The sequence below is a fragment of the Podarcis gaigeae genome (genome assembly GCF_964106915.1).
Source record: "Podarcis gaigeae genome assembly, chromosome: 14".
Taxonomy (NCBI): domain Eukaryota; kingdom Metazoa; phylum Chordata; class Lepidosauria; order Squamata; family Lacertidae; genus Podarcis; species Podarcis gaigeae.
The window spans coordinates 13,858,402-13,883,531 of record NC_139690.1 but is presented as its reverse complement, the minus strand read 5'-3'; the positions used below and the strand labels follow the sequence as shown (position 1 = coordinate 13,883,531).

The window sequence follows — 25,130 nt, the reverse complement described above, 5'->3', positions numbered from 1 at the left end:
GGGCTCCATTGTCAGTGAAGTTAACTTTTTATTCAAGGAAATGCCATACAACTCAGCAACACTTCCCAGCAGGTACAGTGGTACCTCGGGTTAAGTACTTAATTCATTCCAGAGGTCCGTTCTTAACCTGAAACTGTTCTTAACCTGAAACACCACTTTAGCTAATGGGGCCTCCTGCTGCCGCCGCCAGAGCATGATTTCTGTTCTCATCCTGAAGCAAAGTTCTCAACCCAAGGTACTGTTTCTGGGTTAGCAGAGTCTGTAACCTGAAGCTTCTGTAACCTGAAGCGTCTGTAACCTGAGGTACCACTGTATTGCCCCTATCGAGCAGTTGCCAGAACTGAAAGTCCCTGCCTTCTTCTACCCTTTCTAGGTCTCCTCTCCTGAATGTTTCCTAAGCAGTCTCAAACTGCATCTTCCCACCTCTGACCTCTGTTCTGCCCTCATTATTATGTGCATTCTTGGAGACCAGGGGGAGGGGAGCTTGTTGCAAGAAGAAAGGGAGACTCCCCGAATTCTTCTGTAGACTCTTGACCCCACTCCTCTGCTTCAGCCTTGGAGTCTGAACTGCTCCCTGTCACCGGCTCTCCCTGCTCACTAAACCCTGTTGCCAATTCAGCATCCAGCCCCTCCTCCCAACCCTCTCCCTCTGACCTCTCCTCAGTTTCCCACCACCAATCCCCTGGCTCTGAGCCTTCCTCCTCTGGGGTTCCCTTGGAGGCTCCCTGGCTGGTGCCTCCCACCACTCCTCGTCATCCAGCCAGTCCCTGACACATGGTTAGCAATGATGGGAGTTGTAGCCCAGTGTTTGCCAAACGTGGACTACAATTCCCATCATTCCTGAGCACTGGTCCTGCTGGCAAGAGATGATAGAATCTGTAGTCCAAAACTGCTGGAGACCCACGTTTGGGAAGTTGTAGCCCCCCAACATCTGGAGGGGACCCTGTTCTAAGTATAGGGTAACGGGAGCACAAGCATGGGGGGGCAGAAAGGAGAGGGAAGAATGTGTGTGTGTGTGTATTCCTTCCAGCAGGGTTACACAGCTTCATGGGGCCTTAAGCTTAGATAATTACCAAAGAAATGACATTAACCAGGGCATGGCTGTGAGATAAAGCCTGTAACTCATTGCATTTGGAAACGAAGAATGTGGGCACGCCTGCCCACTTGTTCAGTTTCCATAAAGGCACTGGAAATAGACGAAGCTGTAAAATGTGAGCTCAGAGCACCCTAATCAGGGTGAATGGCTTGCAAATGCAGTGAAAACTGATAAGACTCTACTCACAGTGCTCCTTAAGCCATGTAAATTCCCTCATAAACTCCAAGTTGAGAGGACAGAGCTGTCAAAAAGGGATTAACAAACTTGAAAATATGCACAGAGTTTGATGTGAATAAACCTTCCAGGAGACTTCCAAGCGGAGCTGGAGGCCCGTTATTGGTGGTCCAGATTAAACAGATGTTTTTAATAAAAAGACAAAAGGTGACTGTTCTTACTTGAATGCTCTTTGGGGGTAAACTCAAAATACTAATGGTGAATTACATAGTTCTAATCCCTTTTTAGTAACTGGAGAGACGTGGCACATTATTTTACTATTTTCAGCATCAGGATTTCTGCTCGATATCCACCTCTACATATATTTAAAAGTAATAATAAAAGGTTGCAGCATTTTACTTACTTAAATGCTTTAAAAATGGATTTTCCCCCTCCCCTCTCCATTGTTGCATAGACCCAGTGAAATTTGTTTCCCATTAAATATGCAAATTTATTTGGACATTTCCCCCAAGTAAACTTGCTGCATGGGGGGCTACATGATGGCAATTCTAGTTCTCGTCTCAAACCTATTTGCATGTTGAATAACCAAGGGGCAAAGATTGCCATGCTTACTCAGCTGTTAAGTATTTGTGCTAACCTTGGCCTTAGCAAAATATCAATTTCTGTTCTAAGGGTGGCACAGTTAACAGTGAGCAGAATATATGGTAAAATGGCTAACGACTGCTCTGAAAATGCTTGATGGGGGAGCAAAATTTTACGGTCTTCTGTGTGACATGAACATGAAAGCTATGGGAATGATTCATTTATTTTCAGGATCAATAAACAGGAAAACGTTAAGCAGTGGGCAGTTAAAGTTAACTAAAATCAGCAACGGAAAAATCAGAGCCGCTTACCAGGGCAAAATTCTGTCTATAAAAAATGGCCTTTACCTCCCAGTGGAAAGACATCAGAGAGGAGGCTAGTTAGGCCTCCACAGGGAGGGAACTGCAGAGCTTGATGAAGTAACTGAGAAAACTTCTCAAGTTTCCACCAAACACATTTCTGATGTTGGTCGGCTAGAGAGAAAGGTCTCTTGGAAAGAGTTGAAAACATGGGCAGGTTTATATTCAAGAAGGCAGGCAGTCCCCAACCATTTACTGCTTCACAAGACATAACCACCACTTTTATTTGGGTTCGGAACAGAACCAGTAGATAATGAAGTTGAAAAATGGGAGTCATATGCTCCCTAAACCCAAGTCCTGATCAATAATCTGGCTGTAGCATTCAGCTGAAGTTTCTGAAGCTGTTTTTAAAAAACAAAATGAAAGCTGAAGGCTGAAAACAGAATAAAATAAAATCCTTCATGGGACTGCACCACTTCAAACAGCAGTTGGTAAGGTCCATATGCATGAACATTGCCCTGGGTAAAATGAACTAACTCCCCCACCCCTAAATCTCTGCATATAGAAAAAAAGCATGACACACAAAACAGGGTTCTACCTTATTTCCAACATCTCCTTTTCCATAGCAAACAAAGGTACAGTATTTTTCGCTCTACAGGAGGCACTTTTTCCCCTCCAAAAATTAAGGGGAAATGTTGAGTGCGTCCTATGGAGAGAATGCAGGCTCCTTGGCTTCAGCGATAGCAATGTGAAGCCTCTGAAGTGCAGAGGGAGCACTCCCTCGACACTCCGGAGGCTACGCGTTGCTTTCGCTGAAGCCTGGAGAGCGAGAGGGGTCGGTGCACACCGACCCCTCTCGCTCTCCAGGCTTCAGGGATAGCCACCTAAAGCCTTTGGAGCGCAGTGGCTACCCCTGAAACCTTTGGAGCGCAGTGGGACCTCGTGCTGTGCTCCAAAGGCTTTGGGTTCCTTTTGCTGAAGCCAGGAGAGCGAAGCGGGAGGAGAAAGGGAAGGGGCTCCGTTCTCCGTTTCTCCTGCCGCTTTGCTAAAGGGGTGCTGAGCAGAGAGGGGGAGATTTCTTTTTTCTTGTTCTCCCCCTCTAAAACAAGGTGCGTCCTATAGAGCGAAAAATACGGTACCTGTATACTGAAATATGAGGCCCTCCCTACAGGCCTATGGGCAATCTTAAGTGGTACAGTCCCACAAGATTATCCCATGTGAATTCTCTCTATGCGTACATTCCCCCTGAAATTTTGATGACTTTTCCATAGTACCCATACCAGGTTGAATACTGTGCATTCAATGCATAAGCAATGCAGGAAACCTTTCATGTGTATTGCAGCCTTTGCCACAGTAGCTTCAAGCAACAGCTGGAGATTGGTTGCTGATTTCTAGAAACTGCTTAACAAAACTCAAAATACAGGCATTTCCTATCTTATGTAACTTCTCATCCTATGAGGAACTGCTACTTGAACTCAGCTATCACTTGAGAAAACGAAACTTGCATCACGGAACCCATTCAGTGGAATCAGCCCAAGAACTAGCATGTTAGCATTTAGCAGTGCAATTCTCCCCATCTTTTTCTCTGCTCTTGTGATTAGCTTTTGGTCCTTGCTGGTCCCAGTCTGCCAAAAGTCCCATCTGCAAGTGATGGGTGTGCATTCTCTATTAGAGCTGCAAGCATTTGTTCATTATTAAATTTTTTTGCACAAATGGGAGGATTGGCAGGACCACCAAAGATGAACTAGCAGATCCAGGAGAACTTTGCCACAAGACAGCCCAAGGTCTCCCTTGATATAATGGACTGCTAGACTCTGAAATTGAACAGACCTGTGCCTATGGCTTCAGAGTCTTTCTACTGATAGCAGCAGAACAATGATGGATGCAGTAAGAAAGAAACAGCTTGTGCAAAAATACAAAACTTTCACTCAAGTAAGAGGAAGACTATTGTGGAAGGAACTGGACATACACAGGAGGCAATTAGGTTCGTATCTCAGACATATCCACTGAGATATCCCAATAAGTGAATGTACTCAGTGAGCAAAATTCTTGTTGCAAAAGCTGATGCTGATTCTCTTTCTCAGCACAGCAATACTTACAGGAATACGGTGCAACAACAGGGATTCACTGATACTTACTTCTGAAGAAAATCTATGCATTGGCAAAGGGAAAATTCACTATGGCTTTAAAGAGGTGACAGAAAATTAAAGCACAGATTTGCAGGGGAAAGTTGTTTTTATCAATTTACCTTCCACCTCCATGAGAAAAAAAATTGACAAAAGTGTACACCTGAGATAAACACAGACTGCAGATTTTGAGACCTGTGTTACTACTGGCTGTAAAATGTCTGGCTTCAGAAGACTAAGGTGAGGCCTTCATAGCCAAGCTAGACATCCTGAATAATTTTTCTGGTTGTTAATTGACATTAAGCCACAGTTCCCTGGTTCAGATGTAACTATGAACTCTGGCTTGAAGCAAGTCAGGATTTTTTTAGTTCTAAATCTAGTGCGTAATGGCCGTGGGGGACAAGAAAGCCTTAAACAACCATCCCAATTTAGCCAAATTACACTTAGTCTTAGCTGTAAGAAGTGATGTTTTAGAATGTATAACCATGACTGTATATTTTATGTTTATAATTTTTTAAAAAATCACATGGGAAGTGCACTACAACACTGGATTACTACACAATATTAATATATATATTTTTTTCCATTATGTGTGTTGGGGGAGGGGTGTCATGAAAGGGCTTTGTGGGTTTCCTTGCTAAATTCACCTTGTCGGGATTTAGCTACACTCCACACAACACAACACAACTGTCATGGTGGATGTGCTTGCTGAGGTGGGGGCAGGTGGGGAAAAGTATCACCATTTCCCAGAAGCTCAATTTAACAATCAGGATGCTGAGAAACCACAACGCCACCCCACATGCAAACACTCGCTGGGGCAACCCCATCTGGAATGTTCTCAGAACGGTAGCAACCGCTGCCATGGTCCCTGTGGAAAAAAATCACATCATGTGGAAACCCCTTGGAAAAAAATCAAACTGTTAAAAGAGATGGACCATGTCTTCTCATAAGTGGCCTCTCTGGAGCCTTCTAAATGCTGTTTCGCCATGTGGCGCTAACAGCCACAAAAGGATAAACATAACATCTGTGCAGTATTATCACTCTTAAACCATGACTTTACCTCAGACTATTCTATTCAGACAGTATCTGTGGGATTTGACATACTTCCTTTACCATGTAGTAACTGCCTGCACATGTTTGGGTTTTTTTAACCATCCTTTTATCACACTACTCATTCCCGCTATCCTGGCCTGTTATCAGAAGCAAATCACCATATAATTGACCTTTTCTTTTTTTAAAAAATACCACATGAGAAGAGTGTATTATGCCCGTCAGCCACAATCTGCTCCTGTTCTGGCAGACAGTAGATGTGATAGTATATTCTAAACTAAAGATATGAGGACCTCACATTAGTGGCTTCTGTCAGTTCTTTGCTCTTAACTTCTCTTGTAACAACCAGTCTGCTTGTTGGCTCTAATACCCTGGGCCTTCTTGACATTTCTTCTCAATCACATCCAGGGCTTTTTCTTTTCAGATGGAACTTGCCGGAACTCAGTTCTGGCACCTCTCAGGTGGGCGCAATTGCCATTATAAGAGAACAAGGGAGGGGTTCATGTTGAATTCTGGCACCTCTGTTTTTAGAAAAATAGCACTGATCATATCTGTTAGCTACATCAGAGATTAGCTGCCTTGGAGACGAGTATAAACAAACTTGCTTTTCTTTAATTATGCAAACAGAAATGGCTCAAACACCCCTTATATAGCTCACTTCGAACATGCATCCTAATAATAGACTACTGTACAAACAGACAAGTTCAGCCATTGCCCCCAACAATGCAGCGTCTATCTTTAACCTCCCGTTGTCTAAAAACGCAAGTGCCCTGCTAATTAAAGGCTGCTTCCCGCGAAATCCAGATCATGGTCTGAAGGCACATGTTGCAGCTAAGCAGGTCTAGTCCTATAAACCGCATGAGTGGAAAACCACTTGGGAACGTGGTGTCGGCTGTTCTGAGCAGTGAGGTATAAGTGTGTTAAACCAAACAACCAGTGGAGGTTAGTCCATTACGGCAAGTGGGGCACTGCCCCATCAACCTTAGCCAGCCCCCACCACCCTCCCTTCTTACAACTAGTCCAGAGGTGGTGCTGCATGTCAGCTTCCTCCTCTCACTCTCCCCCCCACAAAAAAAAATATTTGGTTTTACAAGTATAAAATTATAATAATACCACTACACATCCACAATTAAAAGATTCCTCCGAATCTCTAGACTTCCCACCTTCCCCTCCGTGGGTTCTGTTGTTAAACCTTTTCTACTGCATCTTTTTTCAATATTCCATGTTTTTTACAACTCCATTGTCAAAGTCTACAGCTCTCGTTACATTACAAGTGTTATTGCAATCCTAGTGTTTTCAGCTGCTTACAGTGGTCTCCAAGATAAACTATAATTTTTCCCATTTCTGATTAAAGTTTTGGTCTTCCTGGTTCCTGAGATTTCCAGTTAGTTTCACCATTTTGGCATAGTCCAACACTTTAATTTGCCATTCTTCTCTGGTAGGGACTTTATCTTCTTTCCATCTGTGGGCTAACAACATCCATGCAGCTGTCGTCGCATACAGAAAAAGTCTTTTCTGCTCCCTTGGAATTTCAGCACCTATAATTCCTAATAGAAAAGCCTCTGGCATTTTAAATAAAAACTATTTCAAACATTTTTTTTTTTCAATTCATTATATATCATTTCTCAGAATGCTTTTATTACCTTACAGGGCCACCACATATGATAAAAGGTGACTTCTTTTTCTTTACATTTCCAGCAGATGTTTGTACCTGTCTTATACATTTTTCCTCTTCCTCCTTACTCTCAATGCTTCCCTTGCAGAACTCCACAGGGAGGAGGACGGGGGCAAAGCTAGAAAATTGTTGGCTTTGCCTAGCCTCGGTTTTCGCTCCACCTGCTGCTAGGCTATCTGCCCTCCACCCTACCAGTCCAAATTGGTACCAGGTACCACTTAAAACAACCAATAACAAAATATAACTGAGTGCCCTGCCAGGGGTGCAGAAGTAATGCTCAAACTACAATGGGGCTAGAGATGACCCAACCTCGTTACTTTTTGTGACATCCCCTTAGCTCCTGTTTTAGAAGGCTATGGGTGGAGAAATCGTGGCATGGGGCTTGTAGACTCCCAGATGCTCCCAGAGTACTTCAAGCACTATACAGAATTGCTGGTTCTCCAAACTCTTACCCCCTCCTTGAAAATGCAATCCGGATGTTCATATCTGTTGGCAACTATTAATTCCAGATTGGCAGAATATGAGCAGGGGATGTTTATCAGTGGTGGGTTATACAACATATCATGTTTAGCCTTTTTATGTTTATGCAGTGAAATAACATTTAATCAGAAAATATCTAATTAGAACAGAGAAAAACAACAGCACCACATTCTGCAAGAATGCATTAACCCGCCCACAAGGCACACACTATATTGAGGATAGTGGTGTTTCGAATAAGCTGAAGCATGCACACAACCTTCTGGTGATTCTATGCCTCTTGACTTTAATTGTAGGCTTGGTGCAAAAATTGGACAAATGCTCCACACCAAAATCTACCTGCCTCTCTATTTCTCTAATTCTTTAGTATTATTTATTTGAAGTATTTATAACCTGCTCTTCCTTGAATATTTTCAGTTTCAGAGTGAAAAACAGCTTTGGACAAGTAGGCATAGCTGTCAACTTTTCCCCTTTTTAAAGGGAAATTCCCTTATTCCGAATAGGATTCCTCGCAAGAAAAGAGAAAAGTTGACAACTATGTAAGTAGGTACATTCTAACATGCAGTGTTCCTCCCCTCACCCTGCTGCCATGTGCATTCTTATTTATCACCCTCCTTGTGCATTACGATGTGGTACAATCCCACACAGCAGGGAATGGGCAGACCTCGGGTTTATGGGATTATTATTTTTTGTTTCACTAAAACTCTCAATTCCACGAACCAGAGGGGCGTGCAAAATGGAAGGTCAGAAGGCTGAGACCGACTGCTCATACCTGCTGAGAAACTTTTCATATATGACAGAATCTACTAACTCAAATGAAGATTTAGCAGCCTTATTTAGAAGGGAGGACGTTGCCTTTTTTTCAGTCACTACTGTTGAACAATTAAACTTCAGAAACCTTTCTGATCTAATGCAAATCAAGCTACAAGATCTACCAGTAGATCCTAATCTATTCTCTACCCAACCCTCCTGTAAAGGACTCTTCTTTCTCCTTAAAATACTTATGGCTTGTTTCCCACAGACTGGCCTACTTTCTTCCAAGCTCCCGCCTTCCAAGCCAATCGTAGCACCTTTTGCCAAATTATCATATAAAAACCTGTCCGGGAAAGAGAGACTGCACATGACTTAGTATTCCTTACAAGCTAGTGTCCAAAAGAGTCCATGAAGGAAGGAGACTTAGGAGAAGCCACTAGACTACTGGGTAAAGCCCTGTATATTTAACATTTGACAGAGAACAAGAGGAATGTGATTTTACATTAGATGAACAAAAGGATCGTGGTGTCCTAGAAAACAAGCTATCTGCCAGTAACTTGGAGTATGACAAGATGTCCCACCAGAACTATTTTGATATGTTAACATTTTAGAATAGATTTAATTGACAGTGCAAACACACACACAAGTTTGCATTTAGGTATCAAAAATTCACACGTTTTTATTGTGACATGCCATCTAAAGTACAGAGGGCTATTTGCAAAGCAAACCTTGGTTTGGAACTGGGTGTACCCAGAACAGGAAACTGCACTCAAGCCTGGCTTCTTAATGTGTCTAACTATCCACAAACATGTTCTGAAGACGGATTTAACCCAATTAAAGCCCAGCTAACGTTACATTGGGGGGGTATGCTTATCTTTGGTTTCACATACAAAAAGGCCTTTAGAAAATTAGTGAAAGGCTAAACTGCATTTGCAAGCTAAAAACCAGCAGCTCTGAATTACACAATTTGCCTGCAGACTTTAATAATTCAGTCTGGTTTACAATATCATTTAGACTATATTGCATATGAAAGATCCAGCATTCTAATCTTGTAGAAATCTTTACACTCATGAAAGTCTTAAAACCTATTAAAAATAGCACAACAATTTGAGTGAATGGGACACAGGCAATTGCTTGGTATATTCTCAAAACAGCAAGCACTTTATCGCACACAAAAACCTGATATATGTTTGTGGTTAGCATGAGCTGAGTGGAGAATGTACATATATATGGATGGATTGGGCACATGCTCAGGAATGCATGGAAAGTTTGCACAATGAAAACATGGACAGGGTTTTTTGTATGTTGCCCAGTCAACATGCACCTTTTGCAACTAATGCTGGAAAATGTGCACACATTGACAATGAGAACTGAGTAGCATATACACTGTTAAGTACAAAGCAGAATTTTCTAGACTAGTAGAAATTAGACCCACAGATGCCTAAAGTGGTGGAGTTTTATATTGAACAATTGGATTTTCTAGAATGGATTTATCAAGCACTTAAACTGAAACATACACATGATTTTAATTATAAAGTAACCCCCCCTCCCTTATTCTGAGTATGCCAAATAATTATAATTTTAATCAAAACTGAAAAATGAGAACATGGTTTAAAATTTTTGAGGGATAAAAATGTTTGAAAATGTTCACAACAGTCCTGTACAACAATCAAAACATTTCTTTTAAGGATTCCGGTTTCCTTTCTGAATGATGGGAACTCCTATATTTAGCAGGCTTAGAATAGTACATAAAAATCTTGCCTGCCACCTTCCCTGTAAGTCTTTCATCATGTAGCAACTGGTGAATTAAAAGCAACCACCACCAAACCAACTGTGTGTGCCACGCAGAGCAGAAAGCAGTTGACTGCATTAAGTCAATCACCCAAATTAATGTTGCTCCATGTCTGCTCACTAACCTTTTATTTAAAAAGGTAAAGGTACCCCTGCCCGTACGGGCCAGTCGTGTCCGACTCTAGGGTTGTGTGCCCATCTCACTTAAGAGGCCAGGAGCCGGAGCCGTCCGCAGACACATCCGGGTCACGTGGCCAGCGTGACAAAGCTGCTCTGGCAAGCCGGCACCAGCGCAGCACACGGAAACGCCGTTTACCTTCCCGCTAGAAAGCGGTACCTATTTATCTACTTGCACTTTAGCAAAATGCCAATCCTTAGAACAACTGATGGGGGAAATAAGGAGGACCTGTATATTGCAAAGACTTTGCTCGCAGAAGCACAGGCCCAGTGTCAGCACACAGCATGCCTGAGCAGCTCCCAAGACCCCAGCACCCTGACCTCACCCCAAATGGTTAGATCTGGAAGCTACCATTTAAACTTTCTTCAATGCTGTGGGGCAAGGGTAGTCAATGCTGTGCTCTCCAGATGTTAGATAGATAGATAGATAGATAGATAGATAGATAGATAGATAGATTCTTTATTTTATGTTTATGTTGTTGGGCTACAATGGCCATCAGCCTCAACCAGCATGGTCAGGGATGATGCAGTCTAACAACAGCTGGAGGGCATGGTGTTGGCCATCCCTGCTCTAGAGCAGTGTTTTTCAACCACTGTTCCGCGGCACACTAGTGTGCCGCGAGATGTTGCCTGGTGTGCCGTGGGGAAAATTGAAAAATTCGAAAGATTTAAAAATAAAGTATTTTATAATTGTTCACATTTCGGTTTACTTACTATTTCATAATAAAGTAATTATAAAATACTTTCTTTGTGTTTATTTGATTCCTATTCAAGAGAATTACTTTATATATAGTCAATATAGGCACAGAGTTAAATTTTTTAACATTTTCTAATGGTGGTGTGCCTCGTGATTTTTTTCATGAAACAAGTGTGCCTTTGCCCAAAAAAGGTTGAAAAACACTGCTCTAGAGCAGTGTTTCCCAACCTTGTGCCTCCAGATGTTTTTGGCCTACAACTCCCATCATCCCTGACCACTGGTCTTGCTAGCTAGGGATGATGGGAGTTGTAGGCCAAAAACATCTGGAGGCACAAGGTTGGGAAACACTGCTCTAGAGCATTGTGGGAGCTTTAAATTATTATTATTATTATTATTATTATTATTATTTATACCCCGCCCTCCCCAGCCAAGGCTGGGCTCAGAGCGGCTAACAAGCAATAATAAAAACAAGTTGAATGAATACAACTTAAAAACAAGATTAAAATACATTAAAATATTGAAACATTAAAATATTAAAATGCAGCCTCATCACAGGAGGAGAAAGGAAAAAGGAAAAAGGAGGGGGAGGGAATCAAATTGGCTCCAGGCCAAAGGCCAGGCAGAACAACTCTGTCTTACAGGCCCTGCGGAAAGAAATCAGATCCTGCAGGGCCCTGGTCTCATGAGGCAGAGCGTTCCACCAGGCCGGAGCCAGAGTTGAAAAGGCCCTGGCTCTGGTTGAAGCCAATCTAACTTCCTTAGGGCCCGGGACCACTAGGGTGTTGCTATTTATGGACCTTGAGGCTCTCCGTGGGGCACACCAGGAGAGGGGGTCCCGTAGGTACAAGGGTCCTAGGCCGTGAAAGGCTTTAAAGGTCAAAACCGGCACCTTAAATCTGACCCTGTACTCCACCGGGAGCCAGCACAGCTTAAAAAGCACTGGGTGAATATGATCCCATGGCAGAGACCCCGTGAGGAGCCTCGTTGCAGCATTCTGCACCCGCTGGAGTTTCTGGGTCAGCTTAAAGGGCAGCCCCGCGTAGAGCGAATTACAGTAGTCAAGCCTGGAGGTGACCGTCGCATGGATCACTGTGGCCAGGGCGGGGCGGTTCAGTGAGAATGCTGCTATCGCCACTAACAAATATGCCTGTGGTGCTGGTGGGGGGCAATTTGCCGAGGGTCCTCTCAATTGTGGAGCCACTCAAGGCGCTGACCCTCTGCTTCAGGACCCATGTCAGTTAAGGCTAGGCCATTTGGGGTCAGGAGTGGAAGGCAAATTTCTTGTCACAGTGTCCCTGCATTGTTGTGATTGACAACTGTAGACTTACCTGGAGGAAAGTAAAGGGAATCACCAGTGGAATCCCCAGTGCCTGAGGTGAAGAGCAATGGCTCCCCTTCTCTACCATGTGCCCTACTACAAACTATTTACTTTGTCCCATTGAGAGAAGCTAACAAGAATCAAGCTTAATGGCTCTTATTCCAGCAAGCCAACCCAAGCTCTGTCTGCACTATATATCTCTATATCTCTATATCTATCTATATATATAAAAGCACTATGATACCACTATTTAAACAATCATGGTTTCCTGCAAAGAATCCTGGGAAGTGTGGTTTGCTGTGGTTCTTTAAAATGGAACAACACTGCTTTAAATGCATATTGCAGATAATATTTCTTTTAGCAGCTTTGAAAAGTAGGCAAATATTGTCATTTCCATAGTACAGAACAAAGTTCTGGTTGAGAGATATTGAGTATCGTAGGAATATTTCCATTCTCTTCCCTCTCTGTATTTTAAAGAGCATCCACATAGAACTTCATATGCATTTTTGGGTATATATCTCCTAACATATGCACTATTTATACAGTTTTGACAAATGTGATATATATTTTGCATTGCATTTTTTGCATGTGATTTTTGCAATGCAAAATACCCTAACAGAATGCATTTTTGTACATTACTTTTACTAATATATACATTTTTGTACGCATTATTTGGTTGGAAATTCGAACAGCAAAATTTGGAGAAGTGCTAATTTCAAATGACAGCTGTGTTTTAGTTTACATATTGGTGTGCAAAATATAAATTTGGGAAGTTTGCCTTAAAAGATGAACCAAATGAATTTGTCCCCCATTATCTTTGCTTGCTCACTAACCAGAGTTTAAACCATGGATGGGGAAACTGAAGCCCTTCAGATGTTGTTCGACCCCAGTTCCCACCAGTTCCAGAAAGCATGGCCAGTAATCAGGGATAATGGGGCTGTAGTTCAACATCTGGAAGGCCATGCTTTGATTTAAACTAACAATGTTGAACCTAACAGGGAACTCTGGTTAGTTGAAAAGAAGAAGCAGATTCTTCCAAATTCCTCCCCACAGGTAATGAAGGAGCATGCAAAAGACTGAGGCTCACTCATGGAAGACTAAATCGTATTTTAGGGTTACATCCAAAGTGGTCTACTAGCTTGGATACCCAGCAAATTTGTAACAGAGATGAAAGTTGAACTTCCCCACCTCACAGCTCACTATCTTAACCTAGGGTGAGAAACCTTCGGCCTGGGAGGCAAAAGCAGCCAGTCAGGATTCTCTATACCAGGCATAGGCACACTCAGGCCCTCCAGATGTTTGGGACTACAATTCCCATCATCCCTAGCTAAGAGGACCAGTGGTCAGGGATGATGGGAATTGTCGTCCCAAACATCTGGAGGACCGGAGTTTGCCTATGCCTGCTCTGTATGGTCCATGGGACTCTTGCCAGGTCACAGCCACACCCACCCTGCCCAAGCCACACCCCTCATCATCCCTACTTCATTCAGTGCTTGAGGTTTTTTCTGCCTGGCTCTGACAACACCTCTAGGCTGCCTGGATGGAGTATAGAGAGGGTTGTGTGAATGTGTGTAGAAACCAGCCTTTTGCACAAAGGTACAATTTACATTATTTGCTTTGCTCACAGTTGCCTCTGCCACTGCCCACCACTGGCATGCCCCCCCCCAGAAGGCTGCTCAGTGGGTATAGGGCCCTCTGTCTGAAGAGAGTTCTCCACGCTTGTCTTAAACACTATGGGACGTTAGCTAGATATTGCCTCAATGCTGAAAATGGTTAGCACTGTGTATCTGGTTGGACAGTATCCAAGATTTCTCTAAACCACTGTGCATGCATGATGACCTTTAAAAAGAAAAAATCTGGGCAAGTGGAGACAATGCAGATTTCTAAACACATTAATCAGACACAGCATAAACTGTTTTCTGAATTTACTTCCAACAGACAAAAGTATGTTGTTTTAAAAATAAAACAGAGTCAATGTTTCATGTGAGTTTTAACTACACAATGCTTTTTGTTTTTAGTCTTCCTTCATTCTCTTTATTGTACAGAAAAGGGAGAACCGTATTGAATCGGCATCACTGACACATTTACATAGGACTTAAGTATGCTTACCCTAAGCTTGGGTTAAAATACTTTTCTGATCAGGATATTTTGATAAGGTGTGGGTTCTTCTTCCAAGCTAAATATGCAGCACTTTCAAGGTTTGATCCCTGAAGCCCTGTCCATAATCTCATTGTGTTAAGGTATGGGGAGCAGGTTAGGGACGCGGGTGGCGCTGTGGGTAAAACCTCAGCGCCTAGGACTTGCCGATCGTCAGGTCGGCGGTTCGAATCCCCGCAGCAGGGTGCGCTCCCGTTGCTCAGTCCCAGCGCCTGCCAACCTAGCAGTTCGAAAGCACCCCCGGGTGCAAGTAGATAAATAGGGACCGCTTACTAGTGGGAAGGTAAACGGCGTTTCCGTGTGCTGCGCTGGCTCGCCAGATGCAGCTTGTCACGCTGGCCACGTGACACGGAAGTGTCTTCGGACAGCGCTGGCCCCCAGCCTCTTAAGCGAGACAGGCGCGCAACCCCAGAGTCGGACACGACTGGCCCATACGGGCAGGGGTACCTTTACCTTACCTTTATGGGGAGCAGGTTATATATCAGATATATTTTCCTCCTCTTGGAAACCCATCAACAACTCCTAGGGATTGCCAAAGAACAATTCCTAAGGGTGCCAATAGTTAATTTAAAAGAAAACGGGAAAATATTCAGGACCAATGAATGGGAGTGACCCAAGTGACCTTACTGCTGGAATCCTGATGTCAATCTGTTACGCTGGGCTCTGGCTTGCTCTGACCCAGGCCTCCTGATGAATGATGACCCCAGGTGAGCAGACAAACACTCCACCTCAATCTGGCACTGAAATCCCTGGTGAACCTGGAATGGCCTCCCTGGGCTTGCCTCCAGGGGTCACTCTGGAGGTACATCAAGGTGGGCTCCTGACAAACCTCTGGCAGTGGAACTGCCAACTAAGTCAGAGGGGAATGTCAAGTCGTCCCCAGCCCTAAAGAGGATCTACACCAGAAGGTCCAAGCCCAAACAGCAGGTCATTGACAAAATACATGCCTGAGAGCCCAATGTTGCTGCACAACACCTGAGTAAAGGGCTCCTTGCAAGTACAGTGGTACCTCGGGTTACATACACTTCAGGTTACAGATTCCGCTAACCCAGAAATAGTATCTCGGGTTAAGAATTTTGCTTCAGGATGAGAACAGAAATTGTGCTCCGGCGGCGCAGTGGCAGCAGGAGGCCCCATTAGCTAAAGTGGTGCTTCAGGTTAAGAACAGTTTCAGGTTAAGAACGGATCTCCGGAACGAATTAAGTACCACTGTAATGGCACTTGCAAGGAATAGTACCACTGTAATGGCACTCTTAGAGCAGATTCAAGCATCTGCAGTTGGTGTTGGCTGTGCTCTGGGGCAACAGGTTTCACTTAGGAATCTATCAATTGCTAGGAACGATGCATGCAATTCAGCTTTCTATGCTGAACATGACTTCTTTCTTTTCCTGCATGTCGTGAGACAGCCCCAGATATTGTCCAGTTGTTATCAAACTACCAGAACTATAAAGAGTAGACCAAAAGACAATGCCATGTAAGGAGGCTTAAAGGTAAAGGTAAAGGTACCCCTGCCCGTACGGGCCAGTCTTGACAGACTCTGGGGTTGTGCGCCCATCTCACTCAAGAGGCCAGGGGCCAGCGCTGTCCGGAGACACTTCCGGGTCACGTGGCCAGCGTGACATCGCTGCTCTGGCGAGCCAGAGCCGCACACGGAAACGCCGTTTACCTTCCCGCTGGTAAGCGGTCCCTATTTATCTACTTGCACCCGGAGGTGCTTTCGAACTGCTAGGTTGGCAGGCGCTGGGACCGAGCAGCGGGAGCGCACCCCGCCGCAGGGATTCGAACCGCCGACCTTTCGATCGGCAAGTCCTAGGCGCTGAGGCTTTAACCCACAGCGCCACCTGCGTCCCCGTAAGGAGGCTTAGGCTAGGCTAAAATATATCCCCCTACAGCACCTTTAACATGCATTTCCATGCTAGACAGAAGATGGCCAACAATACTTGCTCCATTATGCAATGAGCTTTCCAACAGGTCATTGTGAAAACAATCCTGAGCTTCTTTTTAAAATGTTCATACAAATCAGCCTTCCCCAGTCTGATGTCTTCCTGATGTTTTGGACTACACCTCCCACTAGCCCCAGCCAGCACTGCATTCTTATTTTTATTCTTAATATTCTCCCCATCTGACTGGGTCACCCCAGTCACTCCGGGCAGCTTCCAACAAATTAAAACACAACGGCCAAAGGTCAGAGATGACAGAAGTCGCAGTCCAAGAACACCTGAAATTTAGCAATGTTGAATTTTAACATGGTATCTCACAAATTGTACTCCCCTCCCCCAACCCACCTTCCGTCCGGTACCTTTGGAAGAGTCTTTCCATTTGCCATAAGGGTCACGAGTCCCGCACAGCAGACCAAGGCACTGGAACTGGAGAGGCCAGAACTTGGAGGGATGGTTCCTTCTACAAGGCAATTCATGCCACTTGGACTGTCAAGACTGAAATGATCCTAAACAGCAAGGGGGAAATTACTAAAATTAATCAGTAAGCTCAGGCACACATTTTCAGTATAGAATAAGCAAAGAATGGCTCTTACATTAACACCGGAGCAGGACTGGCATAGTTTCTCGCAGGGAAAATATAACATTTGAAGGCAATTTCCAGAACCAACCCTACCACGGATCCAGAACCAGGGGCTTAATGATGCGTGGGAGCCCTTAAGATACCACCTAGTTCTAGGGAACCAGAGATAACATGCTAGACCAGCAGCAGGCCTGAGAGGGTCAGGTAACATCCCTGCAAAAAGATGTGACTACAATAGTCTGCTTTTGCCTTGCCCTTGCCCTTGCCCACCCCACCTTAAGGCTGACACTGCCAGTCCTTTATAATTTATCATTTAAAAGGGTACTATTGCTATAGCAGCGTTTCTTGTTATGTTAAAGTATACTGTCAGGGAACTGACATCGGAGCGAGAGGTGGAGGCAAGGCTCCAAAGCGATGCAGGAGAGGGGACCAGCAGGGGGGAAGGAATTCAACGTAACACCAGTAGAGAAGGGAGGGAGATGGAGGATTCGGAGAGGGGTCTCCAAGACTCTTCACCCGAGACCAGTGGAGAGAGCATGGGCACGCCTCTGCCCACTCCTTCCTTGCGCAGAAGAGTCCCGCGCAGGGAGAGTAGGCGGAGACTTGGCGTCAAACAGCTTCTATGCTGGAAGAGGTTCAAGAAACGCCCACTGACGGATTCTGCAAGCGACTGAACAGCCACGGAGTGAGGGCTGTCAGCCGAGGCATGGTTAGCCAGGCGATCTAGCCAAAAGTAACGGCAACTTACGCACAAGTAACCCCTTATAACCATTACATATACCTTCCATAAACCAGTTACAGTGGTATCTTGGGTTAAGTACTTAATTTGTTCCAGAGGTCCGTACTTAACCTGAAGCACCACTTTAGCTAATGGGGCCTCCTGCTGCTGCCACGCCGCCGGAGCATGATTTCTGTTCTCATCCTGAAGCAAAGTTCTTAACCCGAGGTAATATTTCTGGGTTAGCGGAGTCTGTAACCTGAAGCGTATGTGTCAGGACTGCCGCTAGGTCCCAGCTCACAGAGGACCAACGCCCAGTGGATGTTATATACAAAAGTCTTTATTAAAGTTTAGTTTCCATTTCCAAGCTCTGGGCGCGCAGACCCACGTCTCGACGCTAGACCGGCTAAGTCCCCTCTGACTCACTGCTCCACCCACACCAGTTTAAGATTCTAGCCCGGCTCCACCTCCTACGCTGTTCTTTCCTTCGCTGGGTCCTTCTGCCCTCTGGGGTTCCCTCCTTCCTGGACTCCTCTGACGCTGAGCCTCCTGAGTCTTGCCCCTCCCTCCGGCGGGCTTTAGGACCTGGCTCCCTTCCCGGGCTCCCCGCTGTGCCGCGCTCCTGTACATTTGAACTTGGCGCGCGCGCCCAGCCGGTGACTTTCCTTCTGACCGTTTCCCCGCTTCCTGATGTGGGCGTTGCCAAACCTGACTCCTCTCCTCCCTCTGGTGGTGAGGACACTGGTCCCGACTCCTGGGACTCCTCCTCCCCACTGCGCTCTGGTGGAGACGCTGGTCCTGATCTCCAACTGCTGCTCAGGGACTCCCCGCTGGCCCCTTCCTCCTGGGGCTTCCCCCCTGGAGCCCCCCTCGCTCTGCCCACCGGCGCTCCCTTCTGTGAGTCCTCCGATTCGCTAGAGAGGCTTGTGGAATAACTCTGGCCACTGTCACTGCCTGCGCCCCCCTCGTACTCCTCCTCCTCACTCTCCATTTGCTCCCCCTCCTGTGTCTCTCCTTCTGAACCCCTGACAGTATGTAACCCGAGGTACTACTGTATAGTGGTACCTCAGGTTAAGAACTTAATTTGTTCTGGAGGTCCATTCTTAACCTGAAACTCTTAACCTGAAGCACCACTTTAGCTAATGGGGCCTCCCACTGCCACCTTGCCGCTGCTGCACAATTTCTGTTCTCATCCTGAAGCAAAGTTCTTAACCCAAGGTACTATTTCTGGGTTAGTGGAGTCTGTAACCTGAAGCGTCTGTAACCCAAGGTACCACTGTACTCTCAATATTTCCTGAAAACACAGGTTATTTCCCAAACACCATGCTACCCATGGTTTCTTGTGTCCGCTCTTCTTCCAAACACTTTAGTGCTCCATTTATGCCTTGAGATGCAAAAACAGCCCAGTTCACTCCTTCTGGACGCCTCGTTTCATAGCTTGTCTGAATACAGACACTGATTCCCTAACTTTGCTGCAGGCAGTTGAGCCAGGATACCTGCACCACTACCTATAATCTTCCTTGTCCTGGGAACTGAGTGCCCCCCAAAGAGCCAGCCCCATGCCTTCTGTCTGCCATAAAGCTCAGATCTCCTACTCCCAATATAGGCAAGCCATTGCTGAGTGAGGGCGCCAATGTAATCTCTGTGTGCTCACTCAGTATTGGCAAATCACTGCTAAGCGAGGACATCAGGATATTCCTCTATGTTTCTCAACTACCCCTCTTTCCTGCTACCTCAAATAACTTACTAGAAATAGGAACTTAACAGGTGTTTGCCAGTACAACTTACAAGTAGCTAAGGAAAAATCCAAAGAAAACCCACACCCGCCTGTTCCTTGCACCATTTTTTTTTTCAGTTATAGAGCAGCTATTTAGAGGCCCAAAGTATCACTGTATTCAGCCAGGGTAAGTCTATAAAAAGTGCTGCTTATATGAAGACTTGTGCAGAATGCTCTGCAAACCACTTTTACTTCAGTAAGAAATTTCAATATGGGGCTTTGAAAAGATGGCCGGTTTTTACTGAAACTGTAGTACATAGACAGTTCCATTTTTCTATAGTGGCTTAAAGCCATCTTAAGTGGTCTGTGGCTCACCGTAGAAAGTAATCATTCTAAACTCCCAGACTCCTAGTACAAGATCAGCAGACGAGCTACTGGGCCAGCAACCTCATAAGCTAAAATATGCTAACAATTTCCCCCAAAGTCCACATATTGTCAATCAAAGACCTGTTTTAGCCAAGTGGAAGTTTTATGAGTTAGACCAGATGCCAAATGGGATGCCAATGCCTTCAAGTCAAATAGATATCAAATATATTATTCTTGTTGGTACAGATGGAGAAAGTATTAATAAATATCAGATATTATCACAGAGGTAGGGAATTGTGGCCAGCATTTAGAATTCTCACTACTAACTGGGCAGAACACAGCACATAAAAAACACTTTTAATGGTACATCTGATTTTCCCCAGCAAAAAAATTATTGGCAGAATTTATTTGAAGTCGCTTTGCTTTTGATGACAACTAGCAAATCAGGGTTTTTAGAACAAACTGGTATGTTTTGAATATTTCTTCCACTGTTAAGACTCTTTCAAGTTGTTTAAAAATAAGATGTCTACAAAACATCTTACACCAAGAAACAGACCTATGCATAGAATTGCTCCATCAAAATTTTTACATGTCATGCTATGTCAAAGTTATGCTATATATACACATACAGTGGTAGGCACAAACATCCATGTTTTCCATTTAATTTCTAACAACTTGGCTTTATTATTATAATTATTATTTTTTAAGTTTGTATACTTCCCTTCATCTGAAAATCTGAGGGTAGTTTATCCATTTTTATTTTGAAGAAGGTTCTGCTGACATGGGCTTCCGAAGTGAGGTGGCTGGCACTTCCACAGGGCAATAAAAACTAAAAAAACGTGATGGGTTTTTTGGAAATGGAAACAGACTTGTGGATGCTACATTCTGTATGATGCAGCCAATTGTACATTTGCACAGTGATGCAATGAATGCACAGTCTCTCAGAGGCAGTTAATGGCAAACAGTAGATGGAGTTGGGCTGTTGACCAAGTTAAATTCTTTGGTTAATTTAGCCCTGCTGAGACTATCGGGTCCAGTGAGAAGTAGCAGTTTACCGTAAGTGGCCCTACAAAGGAGTAATGCGATCAATTACAGCTGCATCAAATGAGCTGCTTCCCAGGCTACAGTAAATAAGAGACTGCAGGAGCATGCAAATTCCGTTTTTGTACATGTCACTCTTCAGTCAGAAAGCAAATAGCAAAATAACACACATCCATCACCACTTTCAACATCCCAGTTAGCAATTGTGTGTCTTTTTCTTTCCATGTTTTGCAATCCTACTGGCGAATGAAGCAATCGCTTCTCCATTTTTTCCAATTATTATTATTTTCTCTCCCCCCACCCCTTGCTTCCTAGGAATCTCTCCTTCTGGGAGATGAAAGAAGACCTGGCAAAGAAATCTTTTAAATTCCTGGCCTCTCATTTTTGGGAGCCGTAAACACTTGCTCTGCAGAAGGTTGAAATTCCTAGGAAAGAGCATCAGATTTTTTCACATTTCCACTGCAGATGGAACAGAAATTATTTTGGCCAATCACATATGACACAGGCATGGTGCCTTACTGACAATTTAAGACAAATTTCCAGGAGCTTGGGTTGCCTGAGGTTTTGGGAGCAATCGGTTCAGACTTTTGGCAACAGAAATCTGCTCCTCTTTTTGCAGTCCATGGATCAGGGAAGACAGGAAGAGAGAAAGAGGTGTTGGAAAAGGAGAGAGTAAAATATGGGGCTGTGGCCACTTCAGGTTCTCCACCAGAATGTGGCCCTCAAAAAATTAGTCCAGAGGGAATGTGGCCCTTGACTGGGGGGAAAAATGTTCTACTAAAGCACACTGCGAGTTCCTTTTCCATGTATCTATTTGCTTTGTGTTTGGTAGGCGGTCTGGCTTATCCTGACATGAAATATTAAATTAAGAAAAACATATTGGAAAGGCGAAAAGGATAAATGATATAGTACTAAACAACTTAACTTTTGCCCAAGGTTTTACAAATTTCAGTGAGTGGATGAATTGGCCTGACTATTTTAGTTTCTCTCCTGGATCACAGACTGAGATACTCTTTAGCATCCTTGAGACTGCAGTCCATTGTGGTGCTTTAAGGAAGACGGGGGGAAATTAGCTATGAAAATTGGCTATACTGAGAGGAATGGAAGATTTTGGCCATTATTTACTGTTTTGTAATAATAATAACAACAACAACAACAACAACAACAACAAAAACAGCAACAACAATAATTTTATTTATACCCCGCCTATCTGGCCAGGCCTCCCCAGCCACTCTGGGCGGCCCCCAACAGAATATAAAAAATTGGATAAAAATCAAGCATGAAAAGCTTCCCTAAACAGGGCTGCCTTCAGATGTCTTCTAAAAGTCAGATAGTTCTTTATTTCCTTGACATCTGATGGGAGGGTGTTCGACAGGGTGGGTGCCACTACCAAGAAGGCCCTCTGCCTGGTTCCCTGTAGCTTCACTTCTCGCAGTGAGGGAGCTGCCAGAAGGCCCTTGGAGTGGGACCTTAGTGTCTGGGATGGACGATGGGGGTGGAGACACTCCTTCAGGTATACTGGGCCGAGGCTGTTGAGGGCTTTAAAGGTCAGCACCAACACTTTGAATTGTGCTCGGAAATGTACTGTAAATTATATGACATTCAGATGGACCATAGCTCACTGGTAGAGCATCTGCTTTGCAAAAGGTCCCAAGTTCAATCCCCAGCATCTACATATATATGTAGGGAGATGCTTTGCTGATTTCAGTTTTTATGACAATACTGAGCTAGATGGAGAAAGGGTCTGACAAAGTCTAATGCAGCTTTCTACATTCCTAAACTTTGTTCAAGAACATTTGGCTAACAGTGGCCAAGCCTATTCAGCAGAGGTGAAGAACTAGATTTTCTTGGGCAGGTGCATTTTCTCAAGGGTAATGGAGAGGTATACAATGGCAGTGGGCAGGGCCGCAGCACATGCGCGCGCACACACACACACACACATAGCCTACCTCCCAAGTAAATGCATTGGATTGCAGCCTTGTTGCATTTAAAGGGGTTTATTCCATAGAGACATCACCTTGCCAACAAAGGTCCATATAGTTAAAGCTATGGTTTTCCCAGTAGTGATGTATGGAAGTGAGAGCTGGACCATAAAGAAGGCTGATCGCCGAAGAATTGATGCTTTTGAATTCTGGTGCTGGAGGAGACTCTTGAGAGTCCCATGGACTGCAAGAAGATCAAACCTATCCATTCTTAAGGAAATCAGCCCTGAGTGCTCACTGGAAGGACGGATCCTGAAGCTGAGGCTCCAATACTTTGGCCACCTCATGAGAAGAGAAGACTCCCTGGAAAAGACCCTGATGTTGGGAAAGATGGAGGGCACAAGGAGAAGGGGATGACAGAGGACAAGATGGTTGGATAGTGTTCTCGAAGCTACCAGCATGAGTTTGACCAAACTGTGGGAGGCAGTGGAAGACAGGAGTGCCTGGCGTGCTCTGGTCCATGGGGTCACAAAGAGTCGGACACGACTAAACAACTAAACAACAACAACAACATTCCATAGTAAGTATGTTTAGGGTTTGAGTCTAAAAGGAACAGGGGGAAAGAATGGAAGGCAGGTCTGGCAGTAGTTATTACCATGGTAGCTAAGTGGAACCCCCATGCTCAGAAGTTTCATATGCTGAGGAGAAACAGAGATAGCGGCCATCTTCATCAACTGTTTACCAGCACCTGCTGTTAGCAGGCTTGGAGCCAGCAGGCAATATAATGGAGCATCTGTAAGGGCCCACTCTCACTGGGCCCGCTGCCATAACTACTACCACCAGTGCTGCTGCGGCCTGCCCAATGCAGCGGCCAGCAAAAACAAGAGGTGGCGCTCATGGGAGCTGTGAGCCCACACTCACCAGATGGTGGGGCCGGTGAATTGCGATGCAGACCAGGGGCATATAAATCATATACAGTGGTACCTCGGATTAAGTACCGTATTTTTCGCTCCATAAGACGCACCAGACCATAAGACGCACCTAGATTTTGGAGGAGAAAAACAAGAAAAAATATATTCTGAATCTCAGAAGCCAGAACAGCAAGAGGGATCACTGCGCAGTGAAAGCAGCAAATCCTCTTGCGGTTCTGGCTCCTAGGATAGCTGCGCAGCCTGCATTCGCTCCATAAGACGCACACACATTTCCCCTTACTTTTTAGGAGGGAAAAAGTGAGTCTTATAGAGCAAAAAATACGGTACTTAATTCGTTCTTAACCTGAAGCACCACTTTAACTAATGGGGCCTCCTGCTGCCGCTTGAGCACAATTTCTGTTCTCATCCTGAAGCAAAGTTCTTAACCTGAGGTACTATTTCTGGGTTAGCGGAGTCTGTAACCTGAAACGTCTGTAACCTGAAGCGTATGTAACCCAAGGTACCACTGTATAGCAAAGCTTTTTAATGTTTAATGTTCTGTTATGTTTTTATATATGTTGAAAACCACCCAGAGTGGCTGGAGTTATGGGTAAGGTAGAAATGAAGAAGAAGAAGAAGAAGAAGAAGAAGAAGAAGAAGAAGAAGAAGAAGAGGAGGAGGAGGAGGAGGAGGAGGCCTGGGCGATGTATCAATACATTGTCCAGGACTGGTTTGAGGGCCAGAGCACAATGGCGCCTTCACCCAGCAGTATATTGCGAGAGGGGCTTGCCTGTTTCCGCTCCCCAGCTGAGACAGCCCCAGTGCTCCTGTCGCTCACAGGCATAGCTGTGAGCAACTTTACCCTTTTCTTGTGAGGAATCCTATTCGGAATAAGGGAATTTCCCTTTAAAAAAGGGAACAGTTGACAGTTATGCTCACAGATGAGTGGGCAGAGCATCGGGGCTCCTTTAACTGCAGAGAGCGCCAGTTTCCTCACAGTTTCACAGAGCCCTCACCCCGCCACCAGCTCACGGTGCCTCGAAGATATAGCTTGTTTCTCCATATATCGCTGGTGAAACTGCCGCTGCTCCTGAGTGCCTCTGCTAGCAAAGCTCGCTGGAGGAAGAAACTCTTAGCAGACACTGATAGCAGAGGGGCTCAGAGTTGTGGTGGTTTCACCAGGGATATACCGCTGAGTGAAGCCGACATCGCGGTCTGCTCCTCATACCAGTCCTGGGTGATATATCAATATATCGCCCAGGCCTACCCACCAAGGGTAGCCTGTTTGTCCCCTTCAAAAAAACAAACAAACAAACCCAGACCTGAATGAAATAGAATGGTGGTCTGGTCCAGCAAAGTAAGATCCACATGCTCTTATAAACTTGTAACTAAAGGTGAGGATTTCCAAGAGAAAGTTTGCGATCTCTGCAAAGTCTGATTTATTTTAAAACGTTATCCTCCCCCACACCCTGACATCATTCCAGTATTAGACAGTTCTTGCGGAATTCTTGCAGCACCCACAGAAAATAGCTGTAGTTCAACACGTCCTAATCACCACCACAA

The 25,130-nt window shown here is 44.7% G+C and overlaps 1 protein-coding gene across 2 annotated transcripts in view; it reads right to left on the bottom strand.

Moving 5' to 3' along the window:
- GALK2 (galactokinase 2) overlaps positions 1–25,130 on the bottom strand; it is a 71,152-nt gene that overhangs the window by 33,704 nt on the left and 12,318 nt on the right. For both annotated transcript variants that reach the window (XR_014557937.1, XM_083712775.1), the window contains exon 5: positions 16,672–16,818. Coding sequence is in view for 1 of the 2 variants with exons in the window: in XM_083712775.1 (XP_083568901.1) it covers positions 16,672–16,818 (147 nt within the window). In the remaining variant the exon portion in view is untranslated. The remainder of the gene's footprint in view (positions 1–16,671; positions 16,819–25,130) is intronic.